The sequence below is a fragment of the Clupea harengus genome, chromosome 2, assembly GCF_900700415.2.
Source record: "Clupea harengus chromosome 2, Ch_v2.0.2, whole genome shotgun sequence".
Classification (NCBI taxonomy): domain Eukaryota; kingdom Metazoa; phylum Chordata; class Actinopteri; order Clupeiformes; family Clupeidae; genus Clupea; species Clupea harengus.
The window spans coordinates 20,275,694-20,303,118 of NC_045153.1; the positions used below are offsets into that span (position 1 = coordinate 20,275,694).

The 27,425-nt window shown below is 42.9% G+C and overlaps 1 protein-coding gene across 4 annotated transcripts in view; it reads right to left on the bottom strand.

The window, feature by feature from the left end:
* Nucleotides 1-14,941: 14,941 nt before the first annotated feature.
* The window catches only part of znf385b (zinc finger protein 385B), a 78,884-nt gene continuing 66,400 nt past the window's right edge, over nt 14,942-27,425 (bottom strand). For all 4 annotated transcript variants that reach the window (XM_031586269.2, XM_031586279.2, XM_031586277.2 and 1 more), the window contains 5 exons: nt 21,690-21,870; nt 18,581-18,955; nt 18,101-18,285; nt 17,789-17,890; nt 14,942-17,285 (listed from right to left, as the gene is read on the bottom strand). In XM_031586269.2, coding sequence (XP_031442129.1) covers nt 17,073-17,285; nt 17,789-17,890; nt 18,101-18,285; nt 18,581-18,955; nt 21,690-21,870 — 1,056 coding nt within the window. In that variant the 3' untranslated portion in view covers nt 14,942-17,072. The remainder of the gene's footprint in view (nt 17,286-17,788; nt 17,891-18,100; nt 18,286-18,580; nt 18,956-21,689; nt 21,871-27,425) is intronic.

Consider the following 27,425-nt stretch of genomic DNA (forward strand, 5'->3'; position numbering starts at 1 on the left):
ATCTCTTGAGGCACTGTGGGGTGAGGTGTGGAACTCACAACAATGATCCACTGGCCTCAATTACAAAAGCTCCTCTGAGGTAGTTGGTGTTTTTTTATAGACTGGGTATCCCAGCGAGAAGACTTTCATTGGCTCAGTCTTGCTCACTTGAACAGTCCTCCGATTCCCTATGATTAAAGCATACTTTTTGATGAAATGAAGCTGAGAGCAAATCTACGAGGTCATGAGTTATTGGTTTAACTGTATTTTGAGAGGACTGCATTTTGCTTCAAGCCGTCGTGCAGCCAGTGGTGGCCTGGTTTTGAACTGTGCAGCTGTGTTGTTTGCTGTTTACAGTTCGGCACTCCAAAGTAATAAAAGTTTGTGAGGACTCATAATCAGGTAATTGGAACCATGCAAATGAACATTTTGGTCTAAGTACACCATTCTGAAGCACACAGCACCTGGTTGTCCGTATTTAACTGACATCACGTTAAAATGCAACTATTAATTTTCATATCATGGACTGTTCATTATTATTAGTAGTAGTAGCAGTAGTAGTATTGAAAGGACTGTCACATGAGAACTGATTTGCGGGAGAGAAATGTATTATATGGTTGGGGTTTACAGGGCAGAAGCAATGTTGACAGCTAAGGAGCTATACTGTCATTTTGAGTCGTATTTAATGTGCTGAAAATTGTGGAAAACTGTTTCTTCTACCAAAGGATCTAATGAGATGTCTTAATATCTGAAAGAATGCTGACTACGTGGCACTGGCGATATTACTGCTTGGACAAATGTATTACATCTGGACTGCATTGCATTAGCCCATTGTTTTCCCAGAAATACTGCTTAAGATATTTCGAGTTGGATGAGTGAGGAGAGCAACAAGTTTTTCTCGCCAAATGTCAGTCTTTGGATTCATCTGCCCTCAGCTGCAGACTGAGCAAACAGAACCTTCTCCAAGGAAAATTTCCACCCATTAACACTAAAAACCTGCATGCATCATAGTTTTTGCTGTAGTTTTACACCCACACAAATTAATCCATGTTTTTCAAAGATGAAACCCAGAAGTACCTCATGCAGTTTTCAAAGTCAGATGTTTTTTCCCCTATGGTAGTTAATTCTATGTAATTTCTATGTGGTCACACTTCTGTGTCCAGTATCAGATAGGTTATAGATCTCTGCATGTAGTCTATGGTTTGTCCCAACCACGGTAATACAAGCTTCAGTAGAAATTATGCCAAAGAGAGTCCTAGTTTATGTCACTCGTCTATTTCTCCCACCCAGTAGCGCTGTCACTTCTCTAAATAGGTCCATCTGGCACAAGTGTTTCTGTTGAAACTAAACTAATTGCAGAACTACCCTCAGTATCCTCAGCATGAGTCCATAACCACATGGGTTCATAGCCACCCACTTACAGGCAACAAGTACTTAATCAATCTTAAAGTGATTTCAAGGTTGACATTCTAATGCCACCACTGTCTCCTGCCAATGTAGGGCCTTGCATATCTATTTTTAAATAGTGTGACATAATTCAACAGTCCACATACAGGCTATGTAATGTGACATGCAAGGAGTAGTGGAGCTTCTCGTGTAAGAGATCCTGAGTTGGTTCCCATCATGCTATGCGCTAGAAATGGTTTGGATAACTGATATCTGTGTTCTAATTTAGAATAGTGTGTGTGTGTGTGTGTGTGTGTGTGTGTGTGTGTGTGTGTGTGTGTGTGTGTGTGTGTGTGTGTGTGTGTGTGTGTGTGTGTGTGTGTGTGTGTGTGTGTGTGTGTGTGTGTGTGTTAGCCCCTGTGTTAGTTATCTGATCTGTACCCAGTCAGTGTCTTTGTTATGTCGAGAATAGACCGGTCTGCCATTCCTGCCGTTCTGCATCAGTGTATAAACGCTCGAGGCCAACCAAAGCAAGTGACTCTGACTTCTTCTAAGAACCCACTCCCGACGCTACATTGGTGTCAGAAGTGACCTGAAAATTACAACACTTCGAAGAATTGAAGAGCTAATCAGACAGCTGCAATGGGGTGAGTCACAGCCAAAAGCTAATATTCCAAGAGCCTTCTCAATGATTTTACTCGTACAGACTCCTATCTGCTGCCATGTGCCAATGATGCCCTAGGCCACATCACCAGGACCCGCTGGTTCAGCTCCCTCGATCTACGCAGCGGCTACTGTCAGATGGAGCTGATGTCCGAGGCACGCCCCAAGACCATTTTCTCCATCAACCAGAGTCTGTGGCAGTTCAAAGTGCTTCATTTTGGGTGGGTGCAATGGATCAGTCACTTTTAAACACCTGATGGAGAGAGTCCTGGCTGATGTTCCCCGGAGCCACTGTGTGGTCTACTTAAATGACCTATTCGTTCACGTTGCAGATTTCGAAGATGCCCTGGCTATCCTGAGTGGCATCTTCCATGTCATTCCTCGAGCTAATCTACATTTGTACTGATGAAGTGTCATCTGTTCCAGTGAGAGAGACGTCCTTCCTGGGCCATGTCGTCGGTGCGTCCACAGACCCCAGGAAAGTAGTGGCGGCGAGAGACTGGTCTACTCCCTACAACGACGGAGAGCTGCAAAACTTACTGGGGCTGGCATCTTACTACCGGCGCCAGCCCACTACATCGCCTACCACTACACCACTACAGGCCCTTGTGATTGGCCTTTCCAAACCCGCAGCGACTGGTCATCCTAGAGACCGACGCCAGCAACGTGGGTCTCGGTGCAGTGCTGTCCAAGGAGGGAGAGCACGGTGAGCAGGTCGTCACCTACTTCAGCCGCACCCTCAGCTGGGGACCCTTTCCCCATCAATGACCAGGGGAATCGCTACATCCTTGTGGCCATGAACTGCTTCACCAAGTGGCCAGAGGTGTATGCAGTTCCTGACCAGCTGAGCGCCTGGTCAGTGAGATGTTCTGCCATTTTGGTGCACCAAAGCAGCTGCACAGTGAACAGGGATGGAACTTCGAAGCGTACAAAGTCAAAAAAGACCCAGACAACAACTGTTGCATTCCCAGAGTGATGGACCAGTCCAGTGGAATGTTTTGATCGCACTCTGGCCGCCCAGCTCGCCATTTTGATCAGCTGTCGACAGCAGAACTGGGACTCATTCTTCACATTCCTTTTTGTATCCGATAAATCAATATGTTTGATTACACATTAGATGGAATTGTACATTGCTGGCAAATAATGGACATTTAGGTAGTCCATTTTTCTTGAGAGAAAATTTCATTAACAGTTGATAGAATGGCATCCTGGTCAAGCCCAGGAATTTATTCACAGATTTCAGTGAGTTGCCAATTCTCAGACTGTTCTTGGCATAGATCACTCATACATATTGTGCATTTTGTATATTATACTTGAGTCCTCTACAACAATCTTTTTTTTTGTCATGTCGTGGTTTGTAGTGCCAACTCTTGGCCCTGGCACAGGGAGACGGGAGCATTCCAGAGGGCATTTGACTCTGGCTCGGCTCTGGCCCTGATATGGCCCTGATTCGGCAGAGCTCCATCCGTGGCCCTATTCACACCTGTCACTAACATGCGTCTCCAAATGCGTCTTGAGTGACCACCGGTGATCGAATCTTGTTTTTAACCGGTTGGAGACAGCAATTTACTTCCTGTGCATAGTCAGAAATCAAAACAATACAGACTGGGTCTATTCCTTTGCTTGTTCCAGGCAAACCAAATTGCCCAAGATGTTTGACGCACTCGTATTATATCTCGTATTGTATATGGGCTTTTCAAATAAAAATAAAAAACATTGTTGCCAGCGTTGGCACGCATGAGCACGTATTTCCATTTACGAGGAGGACATCAGTTGTGCATACGGTCCTTCATTGTGGCCCAGGACAAATTTGCGTACACACTGCTAAAAGAATGTGGTCTTATGCGGAGAGCCCAGACCTTCTCCGACTGAGATATGAGCGATCGGATATCAATGCATCTTGGGTGCTTTCACACGTGTACATGGAGCTGTCCACTTGTGATCGGATCACCCAAGACGCATGTCAATGCCAGGTGTGAACGGGGCCTGTGTCAGATAATGAAGCGGACATATCGAGTCTGCTGCTGCATGGTGTCGGTGTGCTCGTTTGGCAAGACGGCGAGGTCAGTAGCACTGCTGAGAAGGACGACCCGCGGTCTCGTAGAATGTCAGTGTGGTTATTGTTTGATGAGTGTTAACCCCATGTCATGGCCTTGTCAGTCCCCATCTGAACCCCATCATGCACTTGAGAGGTGTCTGAACAGCCATTTGAGTGTCTATTAGTCATTAGTGAATGGACTTTTTCATGGGAGAATGGCTCTGCTCTGGTGTAATGTGATAGGACATGTGACAGGGTTGTATGAACAGGGTAGTGGTGTCTCTGAGATAGATAGATAGAGAGAGAGAGAGAGTCCAAAGGGAAATTTCAGTGTTGCAGTAGCAATTCACAGTAATGACAAAAACACACATGAAGTACAAACACGCCAGGCCTCTCTGTGCCCATCTGTTTGATTCCTGTGATGTCTAGTAGGCCCATTTGGTTGCAACATGCTGTAATCTACTGTAATATAGTTTTTATTAAACCAGGGTGCAACACTTTGCATTGTTTAAAGGGTGCTAGAAAATGCAGTTGATTGAATTTGTCTTTTGACACATTTGTTTTGGTTACACATTAAGATGTCTGTTGTGGTAAAGTTCCCCATTTCAAGCATGGTTTGTTGTCTGTTGACAAGACTGTAATTCCACAAATGCCTCTTCTGAGTCTCGCCAATTGTTTCCCTAAATGAATTCAGATTGGACTGACTTGTCTCATATATTTACTTAAGAACACTGAAAGGATGAGGGATAAAACATCGCCGCTATTAGCCAATTACATACTAGCATCTGAGGACAGGCTAAGCAATGGCTCCGGAGACAAACTGAATATACAGGCATATAGATGCTGTTATTCAAAGAGTTCATATTTTTCGTATGATTTTCCATATTAGGTCTCTGGTCCGGAGACTTACAATATACCAAAGGAAGTGCTTGTACCATCAATCCAGTGAAACTGCTACAATTGCAAATACGCTAAATCTGTAAGGACATTGACATTGCTGCTTTGAGGTGTATAATTTCATGTTGCTTACACACTTCTTCTTGTGTTAACTGTATGTGGCAGCTTTACCTCCTTTCTCCAGGTCCATCACACCTCATACAGTAAAGCACTTTGCTGTTCTGCCTGATGAAAAAAAACAACAACATTGTATTGTTGTATCATAAGATGTATTCTAATCTTTATAATCCTTTATATTCCTTATATATCCATACGTATATTCCTATATCCTTATTTTCAACCACTGTTGATTGCAGCATACATTGTCAGAACATATGACTCATATACGTAACTCATCAGGCATCAACAGACAAAATCACATCACTCTCAGACACTGGTTAAATAAAACAGGTACTCATTCAAATATATTTACATACACCCTGTTGATATCCTCGCTGCATAGAAGAAAATGTCACCAATTATGTCATACAGGCTTTAATAATAACCACCGATTACCACAGTGATTGCACCCTCCATCAGTCCATTAACACAGATGAATCAGGCTTTCTAATAAGTCCCTTTTAATGCCTCTAAATACTTTCAAAGCAGCATTAAATTGAATTAGTCTCCATTTAGAACAGTGTGGTTGGTGGGATCGCAACACGTCCTCTTGAACAGGCACACTGTTGCAAATAGTTGGTTCCTTTTTTAACAAAATGCTGAATCATTAATTAACTTAAAGATGTGTTTTGCGACACTGACTACACTAAAAGACACTGATAACTCGTGGAGACCAGTGAAAATGAGGAATTGTCATATACTGTATTTCAAACATGGTCTAAATTCAGCACACTATCAAAGTGTGACCAAGAGGAATCCACCACTGAAAAAGATTCTCCTGAAGTCCTACAAAGAGATCACAAAACACAATACACATTTAGGAAAATGTTTAACAGTAGGGACTTTTTGGTCAGAAATGCCCAGCTCTGTGTTTAAAAATAATGTGCAAACAGTGCTGCCAACACTGTGTCTGCTGTCAATCACAGGGCTGGCAGCCTCCTGTCATTGGGGAGCTCAGCGGGAACCATCGGCGGGGACTGATTGCCCCAGATTTGAGGGGAAATGGATGGAGCACAGCCAAGGATGTGCCAGGATATTCAAGGGAAAACCACGCCACACACAGACACAGAAATGAAAACATGGCCCCCTCACACACATATATCCACACTCCCCACACACATGCAAACCCACACACACACACACACACACACAGACACACACACACACACACACACACACACACATACAGACACATGCGAACACACACACACACACACACACACACACACACATACACACACACACGCACACACACACACATGCAAACCCACACACAAACACACACACACACACACATGCAAACCCACACACACACACACACACACAGACACACACACACACACACACACATACAGACACATGCGAACACACACACAGACACACACACACACACACACACACACACACACACACACACACACACACACACACACACACACACAGACAAGCATACCAAACAGTCCATAATAAAATACAAACACAGAGGCCTTTCAAACACTTACCACAGTAAACTCTGGAAGACACCCTCAAAACATCAACACTGCCTCAACAAGGTCATGTTTTGAATGAGAGAGAAGATGCAAACCACACAAAACAAACTGTCAACAAATAAATATATAATACAACAAGCGATCTAAAATGGATGTTTGTGCTAGAGACTGAGTGAAAGACCAAAGGCCTATAAAGCTTTTGAAGTGCTCCGTAAGGGTCAGAAGTTCAAAATCTGGACAAGGCCATCATATGAAATGACTGGAAGTCATTCAGACCTTCAAAATCGTGGTTATCCCCTCTTCCTAATCTTGTGTGACTGCACCCAGTTATTCTGCCAAAAAGAAGATCAAAATCTTATCATTCAATGGAATTTCTAACTTGCTTGGTAAGAGGTTTATCAGATGTGTCTTGAGTTGCAATGACTGCCATCAGGGCTTTTAACAAGTATTGATTCAGGAAAGCAAGCATTACTGAAGGCCATGCAGTATTAAACTATATACTGCATCCATTTTATTTTACGTTGATTGGATTTTATGGACATTTGATTGACAAATCTATAGAAATTGAATATCTTAAAAGATTATATCTCTCCTATAATGAAATTATCATGTTTTAGCCAACCTTTACACTTCATATGCAGCATATCTTGTTCAACTCAACACCGAGGGGAGGTTGTTAGAATAATAACAATAGTAACCATGACCCACTCAATGCAGATAAGTTCTTATGGCTTTGCACACATTAGAGAGCAGAAACATGAAAGCGTCACATATGAGTTGAAAAAAAAATCCTTCAGAGGAAAATGTAAATAACATGCATATGTCAGTGAGACATTTTGTATGACTAGTAATGAGATTTACGAAAATGCATATACTGATTGAAATTGATCCCTCCTTCATCCTAAGACATTCCTCAAAGAAGAAAAAAACCCACTGATCTTTATTCTACTTACAATTATCTTTCGAGGGTGCGTTTGAGTGAGTCATCAAAATACGTGTTTATGTATATGTATATTGGGATGAACAAGAGAGGGTTTTCTGACTTTCATTTCAACTGCCAGAAATAGATTCAGATTGCTGCTGAATATATTCAGTTGCTATGGTAATATTTTAGTTATCAGATGAACATTTAATTTCAAATGATGAGGTTTTCAAAATATGTCCACTAGATGTCTCTGTTTGCCCAAGTAGTCAAGAGTGGTGGCACCCAAAAGAACACAATTGCAACTACACATACATGTATTGCTAGGGAATCTGAAAGTCAATGTATGCAAACATGTAATTCAAATACAGAAACACATTTAATAACAGATTAATTGAAGCAGAATCCTTATTTAATTTGACTGCGTCTTTCATATCTTGAATTAGAATCTGAAGCATCTTTCCCAAATCCTGTTGTAGATCCACAGATACAAATGGTAATCTGTTAGGACTGATAGCCATAATCTACTGACTCTCTACTTTGCCTTGTTGAAGATGAAGTGTGACACTGCTCCCTTTAGGATGTGAGTCCTGTATGGTTCCGGAGCAGATGCAGAGATAAAACTGCTCTCTGATCTGTGTTCGAATGCCAGTGTGTGCAGTGATTTTGTGGATGAGTAATTGCCTACCCCCGTCCCTTGGAGACCCTCTCTCACGATGAAAGACTGACATGCATCGGTGTGAAAAAAAATGAACATGTATTCTCACTGGATTCTGAACACACAAGAAACTGAGGGGGAAAAGGCCCGCCCCCCCTCTCTTTCTCCTTCTCACTATCTCTTTCTTTCAGAGGCAGTTGGCAGAAAGGGAGGCAGGTCACTGTAACCTTTTGCACCTGGGTGGCCCCTACCCTCTGGTACGTGAGGTAAGCAACCTTTTGAGCGTGTCTAAATGGAAACACAATCGTACGGGCGGCAGGCCTCAGAGGGATTCTGACGTGAATATAGCATTTTCCCCTCGGGGTTAGCCAAAGGAAAGAAACCTTTTTTCCTCTGAAAAAGAGACATCTGTGGTTGCATCCTGCAGTCTCTTAATACGTATGCTGTGCCAAACAGCACAATCTGATGCTTCCTGCACTGCCTCAAAACCTAGTCAATACTTTAGACAATGATGATGTGAACTGAAAAGACATTATAAATAAATCTTGCCCCACAATATCACTGTGAACTTTATACAGTTTGCTTCTATTTTTAAGCCCTTTTATGTATTTGTGTGTATATTTCTGGGCCTTCTTAATCTCCACCCAAATGCATAGAACAAAGTATCAGCATGCACAGAAGATACATTGACAATTGTCAGCTATGATCCTTCATATGTACAGTATGCCAATGATATGGAAGTGTGGTGGTTATATTTTTAGTTTAAAGTCAGAATTTCTGAGTCACAAGATAGACTCAATGATGGCCTTGCATTTGACCATTTATAGACCATTCCTCCTGCACAAAGGATATTACCTTGTTCAAATCACGAATACGAATACTTGTTACGATACAGTGATTTCTTTCTTTATTATTAAACCCAATTCCATTTTAATGAATAGCCCAAATAAACACTAGCCTAAACTTGTTTCTGAAGAAAGTCTGACTTCAATCACAGAAGTTGTTTCTGACTTTTCACAACCAAAAGCACTGACTGCCCCTTTAAAGGAAGCGTCTAAACCCTGTCCACTGTCTACTGGCAAATGCTGATGCAATATTGTTGGAAATGTTGTTCCAAGTGAGCTTGTCTCTGATGATGAAGTCTTCACATAGATGCAGCTGTAGCAATAATAAGTTTAGTGAGAGCAATGGAAAATGATAGAATTTTGGACTCTTGCCAAGATATTTTTTTACCTGAGGGCTCTGGTTGCAGTCTACAGACACTATATTTCTGAACAAACACATAAGAACCTCATACATTTGAAACTGAATGGAACTGAATATTTGAAAGCTCTCTCCCCATTTAATCCACTATTCATTTTGTATGTATTATGTATATACCATATTTATATTTGTATGTATGGTGTACATTTTCCACATGTATGCTGTATCTTTTCTATCTCTACCTCTTCACCCAGCCGGCCCCAAGCAGATGGGCCTCCCCTTATGAACTGAGGTTCTGTAAACAGAGAATTTGTCCTTGCCCCTGTTGCCTTAGTGCTTGTTCCAGGGGGTTTCAGGCTCTGGGCTCTGCAAAGAGCCTTGAGATCATTTAATTGTTTTGGCACTATATACATAACATTGAATTGAATTGAATTGAATTGAACTGAATGGCAAAATAACTGGATGGGCCCATTTATAGACAGAGGTAAACTAGGTGGTCACCAAGCATGGCACCAGCAGGCCTTCTCCTCACCCTTACAAACACACCAAATTATGCACCTGCCAATGCAATTGTTTGTAGAGGGGGGCACCCCAACCATAGCCATTAGCCTTGAGCTGTTGTACCATCTACAACTGACCCTAAGATCCAGTTTTGGTATGTGAACATCAGGGGGTGCTGTTTTGCATGTAGCTCCCCTAAGTCATCCACAGCTCATCACAGACACTATTACAGTGTTTAAACAAATGCTTTACACGTCACAGATTTTATCTGTCACTCAAACAGCAAAACCCAACAGCAGATCTGCAAAACTGTAAGCTGATTCTGAGCCTTTCATTCAATTTTCAATTTTATAAAACCCTTTTTGCAAAACATTACACACGTAGTTCACTGTCTAAGACTCAACAAACAGACATTGAACACTTGTGTGCCTTTTTAAGGCACTACCCCTCAAAATGCAGGACTTATTGACCAGCTGCAGAGGACATTGTTGTGATGTTGATGAGTTGCTGTGACCCCAAAAACCCAATAGGAAGATGAGTACGAGTATGAGTACCTTTTTTTGTTTCTTTATGAAGAAAGGGTCATTTTCTATACTCCTAACATAGCCTACTATAAAATGTTGTGCATGATGTGTTTCCATAGTGAAACTGAAATGGAATTGAATGCCATCTACTGTAAAAGTACTTTGTTACTACAACGTTCGCCAGCCTAAATTACCTAGCATTTTTGTGTTGACTAAATATAGGCTGTTTTACAAAATTTTTAAAGATGCACTGTGTGTGTGCTACAATTTGATCCACAGTGTTTTGGAAAACTGAAAGTACACTATTTGCGTGTTTATATATTCAGTCTAATGTAATCAGTTTTCTCAGATTGCTCTATGAATAGCACTGCAACACTATTACTACAAAAGGCTTTAACCAAACAAAGACAGGAGGGTTTCAGATTGATAACACTAATGTGTAGTTAGTCTAAAAAGTCTAACCATACAAATAGTTGTGTGTGTGATGTGTAGGAGGACCTTTACGGATCCTGGGGACAGCATGCGGAACGTAGTTGTAACCTACCACCCTTGCTATCCTTCTATAACTCAAATTCTCATGCACTGTCAGCTAACCATAACTCAACATAACTCAACAAAACTAAGCATAAACAAAATTCCAACACACCATGCTGGTGAGCCTCTCCATCTTATGTTTGTATGTACTGTGTACATTTGCCACTTGTGTACATTTGCCACAGCTAACCATAACTCAACATAACTCAACAAAACTAAGCATAAACAAAATTCCAACACACCATGCTGGTGAGCCTCTCCATCTTATGTTTGTATGTACTGTGTACATTTGCCACTTATCCTGATATTCCCTTCTTTTTGTGTCTGTAGTTGATGAGATCTAGTTTCCTCGCTCTAGATTTCCTCCCTCGATGAGATCTAGTTTCAGGAAATGTGTGTAAGGAGTTGTAAAAAACTGTCATTGCCCTGATATTCATTTGTCCATGCAGGATTTGATCACACGGCAACATGACACCACACATTGACTCATTTAAGGCTAATATATCCAATTCATTGGACATCAGAGAGCTCTTTGTTGTTGTTTAATGATAGCCATACTTTTTTTCTCAAAGAAAACATTTGGTCTTGTTTACAAGCATTTGCTTCTTAGTTGTTGGTTTTTTCTGTAAAAATGGAAGTTCTACTAAATTAGTATTTAGTTGTTTGTTACTGTACATGTCAAACGTGTGCACAGAATCAATGAGACATTTCATTATTAGGGTCAAGGGAAAGGTTTTTCATAAGCAATCTGTGAATAACAGAATGTCAGAATAGTATATCAGAAAAAACAAGTTCTGCAAAAAATGTTTTCCTGCATACATGTCTGCTTTTGTGAAAATATCAATGAGACATTTCATTATCTGGTTCAAGTGATCATTAACCCCAGAGACTAAATTCAGCGCTGAGGTTCTTGGTCTTATGAGATGTATTACAAAGTAAATCTAATTTTCCAAATTCAATTGGGGAAACTTCATAAACCAGTCAGTGTTTCATTTAAATATATGCGCAAGGAGGAGGAAGGGGGATCTAAAGGATTAAATGTGCTTTTTGTCAAGAATGAGGATTCAATTGAATGTTTTTTAAAAACAGTACGTAGTCTGGAAACCTTTTGAAATGATCATCAGAACTCAAGCAAGGATGGTTGTGAGCACGAAAATGAAACTTAAAACGTTCAAATGACACATTAGGATGTGAAATGGAAAATTACAGCACCTTGAACAAAGGGAAAGATTCAGTGAACACTGCCTACAAACGCCTTACAAATTTGAGCAACAGCTCTTTGAAGTGAAATAATGAATGAAATGGGTTACAGATAATAACGCTTTTAAACCTTCCCCAATATGTGGCCGACTACTGGCATGTCCCACTGGATTACACTTTCAAGTCACTCATCAAACAGTGATGTCCAGAAACAGTGGCACAACAGGACTGGAACAACACTCTCATGTTTGTGGGCTGGAGCATCTTGCAGAGGGCACTGGAGGTTACGTGCAGGGGGCTCGCCTGTACTGAGATCAGTTCAAAAGAGCACTCAGAGGGACTGAGGCCTGTTAGACTTTTGTTTTGTAGTCTATCATGCCTTGATGTCTTTGTATATTTCCTCTAACTTAAAACATTGATGCACAAGTGGCATATATGTTTAAAGGCATATTGACAACAAGAACAAAAAACTAAATATCCCTCCAAAGGGATATAGTCCTTGAACGGTTAAGTGAGTGAGAGCTGCAGTGGATGACAAAGATGAGATGAGTAATACAGAAGCCTTGCGAGATCCCAACCCCCAGACAACACTCTCTGCTCTCTCCCTTGGCCAGGCAAACAGCTGGGTTTAGCGTCTGCGCTGTTTATTTAGTGGTGTGGTTACGCTGTGGTTGTGCACAAATATCTGTAGGTGCCTGTCTGCTCCGCCTTGAGGTTTTGACTTAAAAACTTCTCAGTAGTTCTGACCTCAAGTTGTTGTAGTCTCTTGCCGCGTGCCAAATCCCGCAGGGAGAGCTCAAGACTTCAATGGCCCTAAACCTGGAGAGCTTAACTATAAAGATATTAAGTTGGCAGTCAACATCTATCTGCCTGTCCATCAGCATAATTTACAACCAGCACACACTCACATTTCTTATGTGCCCAAGTATAATATTCCACAAGTGTAATGACAAATGTCTCATGCATATTTTAGGACGAGGTGTTACATGTCAGGGACTTTGGTTGCTCAATTGCATAGAGACATCACCAAAGGAAACACACACACACACACACACACACACCCACACACACACACCCACACACATACCTCTATACCTACTTGAAGTCGGGCTCTGACGGACGAACAAAGTAAAAGACAGCACTGATGGTGGTGCTATTGCTTCATACTGTTTCTCATTAGCATACAGGAGACAGAGTCTATAAAACCTTTCTTAGAGCACATAAAAATAAATTGTCTGATGTCTAACAGTGAATGCATCTGAATACCTCACATAGATATGTGATTTATTGACACGCACTGATTGCGGAGCGGCCGCTGAATAGTAGGAAACTTGATTATACACACATCTTTACTAATACACGCATCATTGTGCTCTGATGAGCCTTCACTGCAGTGACAGTTTCCATCAGCCGTGCTGTGCTGGTAAAGTAGTATGCTGATGGCATTCGAGTTTTATTGACTTGTAGCGTTCAGGAGACTCCTTCAGATGAATACCCATTTGAATTTGAAATGACCACAGATCCTAAGCAGTGGAAAAAAATCACTGTATACAGTCTTCAGCAGCTGCCTCTTGGCATCTGTGGATGAGAGACTGCATACCAGTTACCTCTAGTAAAATACGTCAGCCGACTGCTAGACACTCTAAGTACTAAGCCACTTTAGTTTGAAAGCAAAATACCTAATCATGGCTGATCACCCAATCAAATCATGTATGCTTTAAAAGCCATAACTGATTGCATGAAATGAGCGGGGCCGTCATCATAGCGTTTAAAGGGAATAATACAGCTGATTAATTTCTCAGATTAACATGCTTAAGATGTCTGAGAGACAGAGAAAAAAATCCTACACTTACATAGACTACATATGTACTGTATAATCTTTTTCATACATGGTATTTGCTACTGAGAATGAATAGAAGGTGGCTGTAATTTCAACAGAACAGCAATAGAGTTAAATGTATAAATACCTTAGAAGAAAGCACTGACAGGCAGCAGTCTTCTGTGCACCTTTGTGATATCACTAGGAGAGAAAATGGGTCATCAAAAGTGGGTGGCAGCTCTCTTCATTTTGATGAGTAGCCAACACATGTGTCAATCTATTTCTCTAGTGATGCTTTTCAGTTATTTGTAGGAACACTTCCATTGAACTGTGAGTAGTAATTTCTCATAATGAAGACTGACTGAAGGGGTAGTTATTGGTTTTGGGGCTTTGCTGGGGCCAGCGCACATAAAGCAGAATGTTCCGAGTCCAGACACTGGCAACATTTTCCCTGACTGTCCACTTCCCTGGTCTTACTGTTCATGTCTTTGCTAATATAAAACAGATCAAAGTTTTGCTAGTATAAAACAGATCACCTGAAAAGTGGACATCCGCCACTTATATTCATTTCCTGTAGCACCAGTTATGAAAATCTCACAAGGCAAACAAGGAATTTCTTTGTCTTGCATCACCTTGACAACAAATCGTATTTACATTTCAAATAAAGGACATCTAAGGTATGTAAATATACCAATGACTATATGTAGGGTTATAACTAATACATATATATACAGTCATTGAAAAATACTGAAAGTAGCTGTTGCGCACAGATGCTTGAGTACAGATGCTGTAATACACGTGAGACATCTTTATGCTAATGCTAAGATCCTGGGCTAGTTGTTGTCTGGAAAACTGCATCGAATGAGTCACATGATAACCTACAACACATGTTTCCAATAAGAGCTTCTTGGAAATTAGTCACTCTTCAAATACTTGCTCAATTTAATAAAAAAGCCCACAAAAGAAAATAAAGAATCAGTCGCTGCATTTAATGGTTCAAAAACATGTCAACTACACTGCATCAGTGTATCAATCAACTGTATCATTCTGAAACTCAAAATAAATCATTTCACTGACAAGAAAATATGTGATGATGTGGTCTTTCCATTGCTTTCACTTCCAGCATCCTTGAGTGAAATTTTTTTCCCTCTGAATCATAATATAATGATAGCTGTTTTGGAAACCGTGAATTACATGGTATTCTGTAAATTTTAAGTGTCACCAACTGAAACCACACAAAAACGAATAACTATATTCAGAACATTCACTGACTCCTTTGCCTTACTTAGGTGTGTGTGTGTGCCACAGATTGGACCAATCCCTCATGTGACCGATCATACCTTCTGTCGGAAAGTGCTCTTGAAGAGTTTAGTATGATGGAACACCTCATGGATTTACAGTTAACATGAAACACTCACGTAAAACAGCATTCAGCTGGGGGATTTAATAAAAGAAACACGCTTTCACAAACAAATAAACCACCACCAATTAAGCAGAGTGAATGAAATACCTGTACCAATTGCGTCATAAAAAAATGTTTCAGAAAATAAATACTGTACATCTCACAAAGAAGCCATTATGAAATTAACAATTTTTTTTATTTAGCATGCCTTCAATCTTCAGCAGGTCTGCCCTATAATAAACTACAATTTTAAAATCTTTGCTCTCTAATTCAAATATGGATTTTTTTAATCATGAAAAAAGCAATGTACAGTATAATATGGGAATAAATCATTTAAATATATTATTTTATTGAAAATGTTAATTTCTTATGGACTGTACAGACTCACACATATATACTATGGACTACGGAGATGTCCCACAGTCTAATAAAGAAGTCTCTGTCTTTGTGAGTGTGGATTTCTCTTTCAAATTCTAAAAATACAAATAATTGTAGCTATTCATCTTAGCACCCCCTCCAGTTTCATAAAATACAACTAGTATTGCAACTTGTTAAGTAAACATTAAATACACTATGTAGAATAACAATATTCAACGGTCTGTACATTATTGCCTCACAGAGCTGCCCAACGTTGCAGCCTCATAAGAAATGAGGGATATATCATATCAAGGTGAACGGCCCATGGTTCTCCAGCTGGACAACAAGAAGGGGTTCAGATGATGAGAAACACTAACTCCACGTTTTCTTTTCCAGATAGATAAAAAAAGATCTTTTGATACCATCACAACAGAGAGAAAAAAAAAGAAGAAACCTGTCGAGTGATTTGTCTTTGTTATAAAACGTATGATTTCAAACGGGTTTGTTCGGTAAACAGGTGAACAGGTATGGCTATCCATGTTGATCTCTTCGGAGGCATAGGATGAGAATTATAGCATGACATCAGAACAAGCCCAGATCCCAGACTGCTAAACAGAGGGTGAGAAGCATCAACTACAAGTGATTGACAGCACAATACAAGACAGCACGTAGGCCAAAACTGTGTAACACACTCCCTGACGACATCAAGCCATTGAAAATGTGCCCTGTCCCGTATGATAAGGATTTCCTTTTCCGTGACTTGTCCAACACTTTTATACGTGTATCTGGAGTTTGTCTATTAAATTCAATAGGAAGACCATGATAATTCAAGTCATTCAGGAAGCAGTTCGGTGCTTTTTTCTTTTCTTTTCTTGTTTTTTTTTTTTCTTTTTCTTTTTTCCTAGTACTCTGCAGGATTCCGACATAGAGTCCTCGGCAAGCGGATGCCGACCTGATGGGGCTTATGGTGATGCAGACAGTCACAGGGTAAACAGGTTTAATAAATACACGGCTGTTCCAGCTGTCGCAGTCCTGTCAGCGGAGAGCGAGAGGCAGCGGTGGCGTGTAGAGGACATCCGATATGCAGCGCACCGCGCAGTTGCAAAGAGTGTGTGTGTGTATGTGTGTGTGTGTGTTTGAGGGGAAGGTCAGAGGGGCAGTTCTCTCTGCTTTCTGCCAGCTTCTCCTCCATATTGCTGCTGGCGTTCCAGCAGAGACATTGATGATGTGGGGGCGAGTATGGTGCTTCTGTGTGTGTGTGTGTGTGTGTGTGTGTGTGTGTGTGTGTGTGTGTGTGTGTGTGTGTGTGTGTGTGTGTGTGTGTTTTATGGGGGACGGGATCAATATGGCGCGAAGAGGATAGATCCCGTGGTGGGCCGGATGGGCCCTGGGGCAGCCCGCAGGAAGGATGGGGGCAGGGTGGCAGTCTGAAAGATGGAGGCGCTGGGCCGCGGGTGCAGGGTGATGGAGGGCATTGTGGTTGGGGCGAAGGGGTTGGAGATGAATGCTGTGGAGATGGGCTTTACCAGGTCCTTTTGCAGAGCCAGCTTTGCCTAGGGGGAGAGAGAAAGAGAAAGAGAGAGAGAGAGAGAGATAGTAAGCCCATGATAAGCCCATAGAACAATAACAACAGCACCACCACCAACAAACTATTAATTACACAGTCATCCTGATTCATTATGGAACAGAAACCATGACTATAATTATTTTAGGTAAATGGCTCATTGAATATGACTGAGAATATCATTGAAATGAAAATGGAGGCTCTGTCATCCTCAGCAACTATTATGCAAAAAGCAAACAGATTGCACTTATAAAACATAATGTACTCGGTCAAATGTGGTATGCAGGTTGCATAACAATGTGTCATCGTGCAGTAAAGTGCAGTGGTGTGTATAAAAAGACAAGAGCCTTCCAGAACATTATCGTCTCCCAGACACATTTTAAACCACCATTAGCATGTGAAGTATTAGCTGTTTGCCACTTTAATCCTTGAAATCTGAGGAAGGCTTTCGTGACAGCGGCTTGATTATAGAGTGAGTAAATAATGCATTACCGCTAGGATAGTGGAGCTCCGCTGCTGCTTGTTGTAGGGGCTGTATTTGGGCTTCAGGGGCTTCCCTGCGACTCGGTCCTTATGCCTCCTGCTGGAAATATGCTGAAAAATGCAAATGGGTAATGTTCAGCAATAGCTGCATTGCTATATCAAAAGAGGACAGAGTGAGTAGTTTTGACACAAACACGCTGAAAGATTTACTAGCCGTGTTCTGCGAAAACATTGAGACATGACACACCAAAAGAACAACAAGAGGGATGATTGCTGACGTGATTTTGGCAAAGGGTGGAAAAGAGAGAAAGTAAAGCCCACCTGTTTCAGCTGGATTTCCGAGTTGACATGGACGTCACAGATTTCGCAATGGAACGTCTTGTTCTGTAAGCCCGAGCCCTTTAGAACCGCGCTGACTTGTGTTTTGAGTTTGGACCCCGGTCTGGGATAGGCTTTAATCGGACCGGCTCCACTTCTCGCCTCAAGCATGGTTTTGTGCTTTGATCCTGCAATGACACACAAGGAAGAAGAAATATAGCGAGCGCTATCTACGGACACAAACACAGATGGAAATCACAATTGCACCACATGACTGTATTTCCTCCTGCCGTGTGGCACACAATGACTTTCAGTGAATACAAAACAAGCACTTAATATGCAAATGAAAACGGCAAAACTGCACATATTTGTGGACACTTAGTGAGATCGGTGCTAATGAGTGGAATGGACAACAAACAGCCGTGAGGTCTTTAGGGGGGGAGATAGGTAACATGGCGTAGAGACAGACAGATGTGGGCACACCTGTGTTATGGGCCTCCAGCTGTGAGAGGGAGTTGACGGCCACTTTGCAGAGGGAGCAGTAGAGCAGCTTCTTGGCCTTCTCCTCCTCCGACTCTGCACTGGGCTCCGCTGCCGTGGCTACGGTGGCCAATCCTGCTGCTAATGCCGTGGCGACAGACGCAGGCTTGGTGGGGGTCTTCGGGGTGGGTCCCGGTGCGGTGGGCTCCGGCGGAGAGCCGACGGGTGCCGACTCGAGAGCGGGCTTGCAGAAGCCAGGCGCCAACACCACCGCGGCGCATGCTACAGCCGTCGACGTCGCCATCAAGGGCGATGCGGGCAAGAACGCTTTTGGAGAAATAGAAGCATTTTGTGCGCTAGGAGACTCCACAAGTTTCTCTATCGAAATAAGAAAAGAGGAGGAGAGAGAGAGAGGGAGGGAGAGAGAAAGAGAGAGACAAATCTGACAGTGAGTGTGGGAGCACTGTATAACATTTCTTTGTTTTGTGACACTCTTTCTTTTTTGTGCGGGGGGAAGTTTTCCTCTCTGTTGTGTAAGCCGTGATATCTGGAGGCGGCTGGCGTGCTCTCTATTCGGAGGCTGAGCACTCGGCACTGGCGCTGGCCAGTTGGCGTGTTCTATTCTTTCCCGCAATCGGCCTCGGCTGTCAACCCCCCTCCACCCCCTTTCCCGCTCTACAGCCAGCCGGAGATGCCCCTTTGCCCAATCATGCCCTTGTCATGGTGAGGCTCGGCCCCCCGAACGCCACGAGGGCCCTTGTCTCACCCTCTCATATCTAGCCACCCCCACCCTCATCCTCACACTACCGACTCCACTGAGGGCACATTCTATCAGCTTCTCATATATGTCACTCTCAGACCATGATCCTTTCCCTGCGGTGGCTGTCCAGCCTTTGGACACTAATGACATGACATGCACTGACACATCACTGAATTACGAACCGCAGGGGGTTCAACTCCTCATAAATTATATTGTTTTTTGATGGGGTTTCTTTTTTTTTTGTAGGGGGAGAGCCATCATGTAGCTGCGTAAGATTATATTTGCTGCATATGCATGCACTGCCATTCTAACAGTGCTGTGGGATTAGCATATAGGGACATGTTGTGTTACTGGTAGTTTAATATGTACACAAAGTCCAACCCACACCAAAACAAAATGCAGTTAGTAGAACAGATGTTTAAAGCAGGCCTACATATTAACTCTGACTCTGTGAGCGACTCTGTGAATCTCTGTGCAGAAGGCGTACACAAACAGGATCTGACACCTGGCTGGTACCTTTCATTAACAGCACAGCCACGCTCCATTTAATTAATCCTCTAGGAAGGCGGACAAAAAGCGAGGAAATGAAGACGATGTGACAATTTTGTGGTGGGGTTTGGATGCTTTGAACTGGATTTTCGAGCGCAAAGCGAACATTAAAGGGATGACCTTGCTACTCCTCTCTGAGCACCAGTGGGGGCAGTGAACGGATAAAGAGCCGCGCTTCAGAGAAAAAAAGAAAGTCAGCGTCAATTCGCAGAGCACACATTTATATGGATAATCCGGCGTGCCGCATTTTAAGACATTACATAAAAGGGCCTCTTACGTAAAATCCGCTGGAGCCGGCAATTTTAATGATTTAGTCCCCTCAAGTTTCTTGGAGTAAACTAAAGCTGACTTCATCCTTTGCTGCCAGGCTTTTTCAGCGAGCTGCAGCAGCCCTCCTGACAGGAGCGTGGGGGGTGGGGTCGACGAGCTTGTGCTAACGAATACGCCACCATCACAGCACGGACCCCAAAAGCCATCTGTGAGTCGGGGATGACGCTCATTTGGTGTGATTTGCAGGGAAGACGCTGCATACAAATGAGATGAGGTCCCTGGCTGATAAGTGCACCGTGCCCGGATCTGTCAAGAAGACCCAGAGCATCAGGGCTAGCAGTGGGGGATTGGGGGGGGGGGAGGATTAATAGAATCTCGGCAGCCCCTAGACCCCCTGCTGCGTCCTGTCCCTTGTGTGGTCAGACACGAACCCTTAAAACCAAGGAAAGAAAATGCTAAGAGTCTGCCTTTGAAAGAGTGCCTTAGAGAGCACTGCATCTAGCATCAACAGGGTGCTTCTGTTTTGGGATGCTTAGGCTTAGGTACTGCAAAAAAGAAACAGATTAAACTGCATGAAGACCGAGGAGGATATCATTTACACACTGTATATAAATAACAAGAACCAACATGGACAATAATTAATTTTTAAAAACAATCACGACATGACTATTTCATGTTCAAAGGTTAGAAAGCAAGGATGATGAAAAGTGATCTCTGTCCTGTCATTTCCTTTTAACCTCTACTTGCTGCCAACAGTGTAACGTTTCATTCAAACATACCCCCTACACGGGAAACAAAGAGTCGGGATGTTAAACACAAGCGAATCCTTTTCCATAATGCAGGAGGCAGAGGGAGTGAGTTTGATGAAAAGTGATCTCTTCCCTGTCATGAGTTCCTATCTGAGGGGAGGGAGGTTAGATGGGATTGGGGAGGGGGGGTAAGGGTTAGGAAGGGAGGGAGTAAGGGGATGTGTGGGGGAGTAGGGGGTAAGGGGGGGCAGTATGGCAGACACTTACCTCAGCAAGCGCGTATATTGTCAAACATGACAGGGGTGAGACCTTACACAATTTGCCACAGAGCAAACACAATAATGAGCAGAGCATGGCACAATCCAGCCACCCTCCCCTGCGCACCACTCTATTTGACTTCTCACCCCCCTACCCACCCCACAGATGCCCAATAACAGATCCCCTTGGCTGTCGGAGGTGTTGTGAGAGAAGGAGAAGGAGGATGTTGGCTAGCGACAAACACAAACATAACCAGCATGTACAAACAGCGCACATGACATGTGACATCGAGCCGCAGGTACTATGAGCAGGAACGGAGGAGAGAGAGAGACAGAGAGAGAGAAGAAGAGACACGGAGAGAGACAGGGGAAAAAAACGCTACACGTCTAGAAGCATGCAAGATCACTAACAGGGGTGGTGGCAGGGAGGGTGGAGGGTGGGGGGAGTTGGAGGAGGTTTGGAGAGGGAGGTGGGCAGCCAGCACATGAGGAACAGGAGCTGAACAAGAACAAAAGAAGCCATTAACCTGGTTGGTCAGAGTTGCTGGCAGTGACAGCGGTGGAGGAGGTGGAGGTGGTGGAGGAGGTGGTGATTGTCTTTGCGCTGTCCGGGGTGGCAGCAGCACTTTTCTGCTTATTTTTCGTGGACTCCTGTGCTTTGAGCTTCTTGGCATGTTTACTGCCTTTGTAGTGTGCCTCGGCTTGGCTCTACAAAGGAGAACAAATGAACCATGCAATCAGGCTCATTTCTCACACTGAATCTCACATCATGGACGCAATCACACACACAGAAGAAAATAAAGAAAAGAAAAAAAGGAAGAAATAAACACCAACCAAAAGAAAAGAAAGGAAGAAATGAAAGAAAGAAAAGGGAAGAAGAAAACAAGGGGGGCTTTCAATAGCAGGCACTGTTCCAATCAGGACACAACGAGCTAGAGATGTTTGAAGAGTGTTTGATTTGTGAAGTGAATCCTGAGGGGAGAGTAGAGGACTGTCGGGGGGGTGGGGTGGGGGTGAGGATGTTGATTTTCCCTACATCTAAAATGGGATATGTCATGTGGGGTGAGGCACCATTGATTCTCACTGATATAAAACAAATGGCATGCAATGGATTTCACTCAGTGAGCAATTAGGGCTTAGCGGGGAGATCGCTCACTTACTGGGCTAAGCTCGCTCCACTCTCTGCCATGGACTTTTCTAGCAGATGACCTCTCCTCTCTCACTGCATGGTCACGCAGGACTAGAGTATCCTCATGTCTTACTGGGGATTATTACAGGCTGAATTTCTAATGTTATGATATAAAGGGATAGTGGAAAGGGCTGCTGAAGGACCTGGAATATAGAGTTGAACAGGCACAGATATAGTTTTCTCTATCAATCCGTGTAAACTCTTCTGAAAAGAATTTTAGTAGGATTGCCAACATAAAGACTGATTGATGGGGGGCAAGTAATAAATCTGCATAAAAGGTTTTAAATAAAACTTCACACTATCAACACTATTCGTGCAACAGATGATGTGTGACCGTACGCTAATGCTTTGCACTTATACGATGGAATAAATAGTATTATTTTTAATAGTCTGTAAGTACCTAAGTAACTAAACCTACGGGCTTTGGATTTTCGTTTTTTAATGCCATGATCAAATATATCCTGTTGGTTTTGGTGAAACAGTGTGCCTAATTGGAAGTATACCTTCTTAGTACATGTGCACTCACAAACTGAAAGCTGGCGCCGTTCCACTGTGTAATTTTCTATTGTCACGGTGTAGTTAGAGTAAAAACAGCACTGTTGTACAGTAAGGCGTTGCCAGAGCCTGTGTATCAGCTAAACTCTGAATTAAATATGCACAAGCGCAGGTCATGAGGATCTGATCGCTACTGTTGTCCCTCTTGACTCTTGACACCTCAAGGAGACCCGGCTTTGTAGAAAGCAGGCACCGGAGGATTATCCTCTCCAGCACTTACAGGGGTGGGGGCATTAGAAGTGCTGCAAAGAAATCACTCAGTTGTGGCTCCAATAAATCATAGCTGACACCGGCCTAATGCTGGGACCTGGCACACCTAGCCCATTTGCCACTCTGACAACTCCTCGCATTATACATCAGGGTAAGTGTGAAATATCGGGGCTGATTTCGAGGCAGGGTGTGTCGTGTGCAATAATGTATGTGAACAGGACTTCAGGAAACGTGTTTATCGGTGTGTGAAGGACAGGGAAACGCGACCTGGGTGCTTTTTGAGCCTTTTGAGATTGTGCCTCTATTGAAAGAAACATATTAACTTCAACAGTTAATACATGTTGTTGTTGTTGTTGTTGTTGTTGTTTTTTCATCAAAAACAAAAGGAAACTCTACAACAAAGCATGCTGCTAATGCCATGTCATTAAGAGCAGACCAAAACACAGTGCTACAGGGTGTAAAACACAACTCAGTGGGACTGTATAGATTCGTGCACAGCTCTTTGCCCAGGGCAAAAAGTGTGTGTGTGTGTGAGTGTGTGTGTGTGTGTTTGTGTGTGAGAGAGAGTGTGTGTGTGCCTGCGTTTGTGTGTGTGTGTGTGTGTGTGTGTGTGTGTGTGTGTGTGTGTGTGTGTGTGTGTGTGTGTGTGTGTGTGTGTTTGCATGCTGCAGAGAAAATGTCCGCTTTCACTTGTAGAAGTGAACTAGCGACCATGTCCAGTACAGATTGTCTTGGATACATGAACCAATAAGATAACCATGAGAAAAAGGAACACCAAAGCACAAGAAAGAAGCATTACGCTCCAACACAGAGAGAGAGAGAGAGAGAGAGAGAGAGAGAGAGAGAGAGAAAGAGAGAAAGAGAGGATAGAGGAGGCAGAGACAGGAGGAGAAAGGAGAGAGAGAAGGCAAGTGCACATCAATCACAGTACCAGCCAGGGGTTTTTGCACATTCGCGTGACCAAGGCGTGACCAGACAAACTCGTTCACAGCAGCACCGTACATTCAGAAGTGTCCCAGTGAATGTGACAGCCGGGGCTTCACGCAGTTACAGTATGCCTCACTATGCAAATGGAAGCATGTTCTGTGACCTGATTTGATCACATTTGACATTTGGACAAATGGACCAAATATATGGCGTATGTGCATGTGAATGTTCATCTGTGTGTGTGTGTTCGTGCCTGCTTGCTTGTGAATGTCGCTGACTCCTTGTTTACGAGCCAGTTGCGTCTGCTCTGGGTTGAATGTAAAACTACATTTACGTTTAATTTCTTAATGCATTGAATTTTTATTTGCTCTACTGTGAGATCCATGTAGGCTACATGCTTTATTAATAGATCATTTGCAAAGAGGATTTGCAACAAGAGCAGGAAATGTGAGTGCACTCCAGAAAAAGGCTTACACAGGTGCTACGAGCAAGTACGGGTAAGCCTTTCTGCTGATATTTTGCAAATAAGAGCTTCCAGCAATATCAGTGTATTACCCTAAAGCTGTCTGCGAATCCCCCACGTTCACTGCTCATCTACTGAACACGAGACCTGTCAAAGACAAATTGCACCTGCACATTGTTACAACGTGTCCTGCAGCGGACCACACCAAAAAGTAATTCTTCCACTGGTTTTTCTCGGAAGAATCCATTACGAACACTCCGGGTATGCGTCCATACTCAGAATTTCCATGGGGTGGGGGTGGTGGGGGGGAGGGGGAGGGAGGGAGGAGAGGACTTTACAGCTTGAAGTGGTGCAGAGCAGTCCAGCGGATTTAAGTTTTCCCGAATATTCCCCTCCAAAAGTTGGGCTTCTCCTTCCCGTCAGTCTAGTGTCTCTGCTTACAGTGATTGGAAGTGCAATGGCCAGTCAGCGGCCCTGCGGTAGCATATGAGCATTAAAACCTCCCACAGTGTCCCAGTGCCCCCCCCCCTCTTCCCCAGCCATCAGCTCCATTGGGTCCAGTGTCAGTGAATCACTGCCCATCCAGGATGAATCAGCCAATTATGCTACACGACTGTCAGACCTGTTATTCTCTTCCACACGTCTCGTTTTTCCCGGGCATCGAGTTCAGACCGTGAAACCTGGCTTTTCTTGAAACGCCTAATTAACATAGGTTGGAGTTATGGTGTCCCATTTTATTTTCTCCTGGCCCTCTTTGACCCATACAAAAAATACAGATGCAATAAATAATATCAATAATTTCATGAGAAATGCTATGAGTGGGTAGTTTTGAGAGCCAAGAGTTTCCAATTGTTCCTGCCATGTTAGTACAGCACAGTAATAGCAAGCACGGAGCTTTTATGTGTTTGAGGGGGCTGCATGAATTTTTCCACAACACTCTTTAACAGTTTTTTCCCACTTTTAAGTAAAACTACCTCAGAAAAAAACATAGCGTCACGCTAACTACAAGGCCTCTGACTGTTTTTTTATGGTATATCCAGTGGTTGTAAGGCAGTCGGCTTAATCTGCAAAGCCTCGGGTCTCGAGCAGCTCCAGAGTCTATCCCCAGAGACAGGGCTTTTAAGTGTAAAGAAACGCATGTGTCTAAATTAATCATGTTTCATTATAACTAATTGCTCGCTGGAAACTTTAACACCGAGAACATCATTGCTTTTCCGGCCCCTGCTTATCCTGTTACACTTCAATCTCTCTAATGCCTGGCCCCTGACAACACTTTCATTTTCAGAGGGAAATGCGAACAGGGAGTTGGAGACAGTCATTATAGGGCCTGACATGCCACTAAGCCCAGCGCAGCGTGTGCAGAGATGAAGGTAGCATGTCACCTCTGTGTCTTAACTACATCTTTTGTATGACGGGGGAGATGTTAAAGTTTAATGAGGAAGGCTGGGTGCCTGCCATCTTGGCTTGGTTTTCCCGAGGTGCTCGGAAGGGGCACCGATCTCCACTGGATGGTCGCCACCGGTTTCGCCTCCTGTCGCTGTCAAGGAAGGGGGTGGGGGGGTTATGGATACTGGGTCCGTAAGATCAAGTAACATAAAATTACTTTGACTTTATCTCTGTGGCTGTCTAAACAAATAAAGGATGCCATGGCTCATTTACGGGAGATAAGAGGTCGCCAGATGCCTAATACCCATTACTTTCATTTCTTTAATGTGCACCCCGAGGACCTCTGCACTTGAATTACACCCACAGGACATTACTCTGCCAAGGCCCGTTAGTGCCGAGGCAGATGCACAGTCAGATGATTGGTGTTCAGGACAGGAAGAAGTCTATCGTTTATTTTGAAAAACAGGCCCTGAGGTATACTTTTCTTTTTAAAGGGGGAACTGACAAGGGGCAACTGACTTCCGTTTAAACCAACAACATGGGAATGCTGACCTTGAGCTGTCTGCCTTGGAGTGTTTGCCTGGATGCTGTACCAGCAAAACACCCTGGTAGTTAGTGGCAAGTTCACTTGCCATCATTAAACTCAAGAACACATCTGCTATGGTTTATTTTTATGGCAAGAAAGAAGCGCCAACACATGGCAGAAAAACAACAAATATGACCATGAACACTGGATGAAAACTAAAATCGTTTGATGGACCTGTCATTGGCCTGTGGGTTTTTGCCTAGAGCTCCATTCCTCAATTAAAAAGATGCATTTAACAGAAAACGGGATTTGTTTATTTTATAGAGGTTGTATAAAACACTGTTGGACATATTAATCATATGGCCGAGATACAGTATGAGTAACTTCTGAATCTAGGGCTGTTAAAAGCTTTGTTTAAATACAGCCACTGTCGTTATTTTCTCTTCAGGGGGATCTGGATTTGGTTTTAATGCTAGTGCTTTTGGGGAGAAGTGGGGAAGAATAAAGAAGCTCAAAGAAGGCCAAAAACAAAACAAAGCCCCACTATTAAGGCAATTAAAGAGCAATTACATCCAGGAAAATGTATCTTTTTCAAGGTAGCAATTACATTTTTAAGTTTCTGTGAACAGGTTTGGATCCGGTTTCCATTTGCTGTCAGAGAAAGGTAATGGCCAAAAACAAACATTCATCTTGGCAGGAATTTTCAACGCAGAGATAAAAAAAAATTACCACCATCGATATTCCCTATCTCATCCTGACAAGCACTGGATGATCGGTATGTTCCATTAATAAAACTGGATGTGTCATGTCTGACAATGATAATGAGTTGAGAACGAATGGTGCTAACCAGGCAGATCACTTTGCCTTTTAAGAATACATTTCATGTACAACATACACAGTAAATGTTTACTCTGCTATTTTGAGTTACTTTGATTTCCTTGAAACAGTCACAGAAAATATTGATTTACCTCCAAAACAATATAATTTCGAGTTTAGTTGTTACCCTT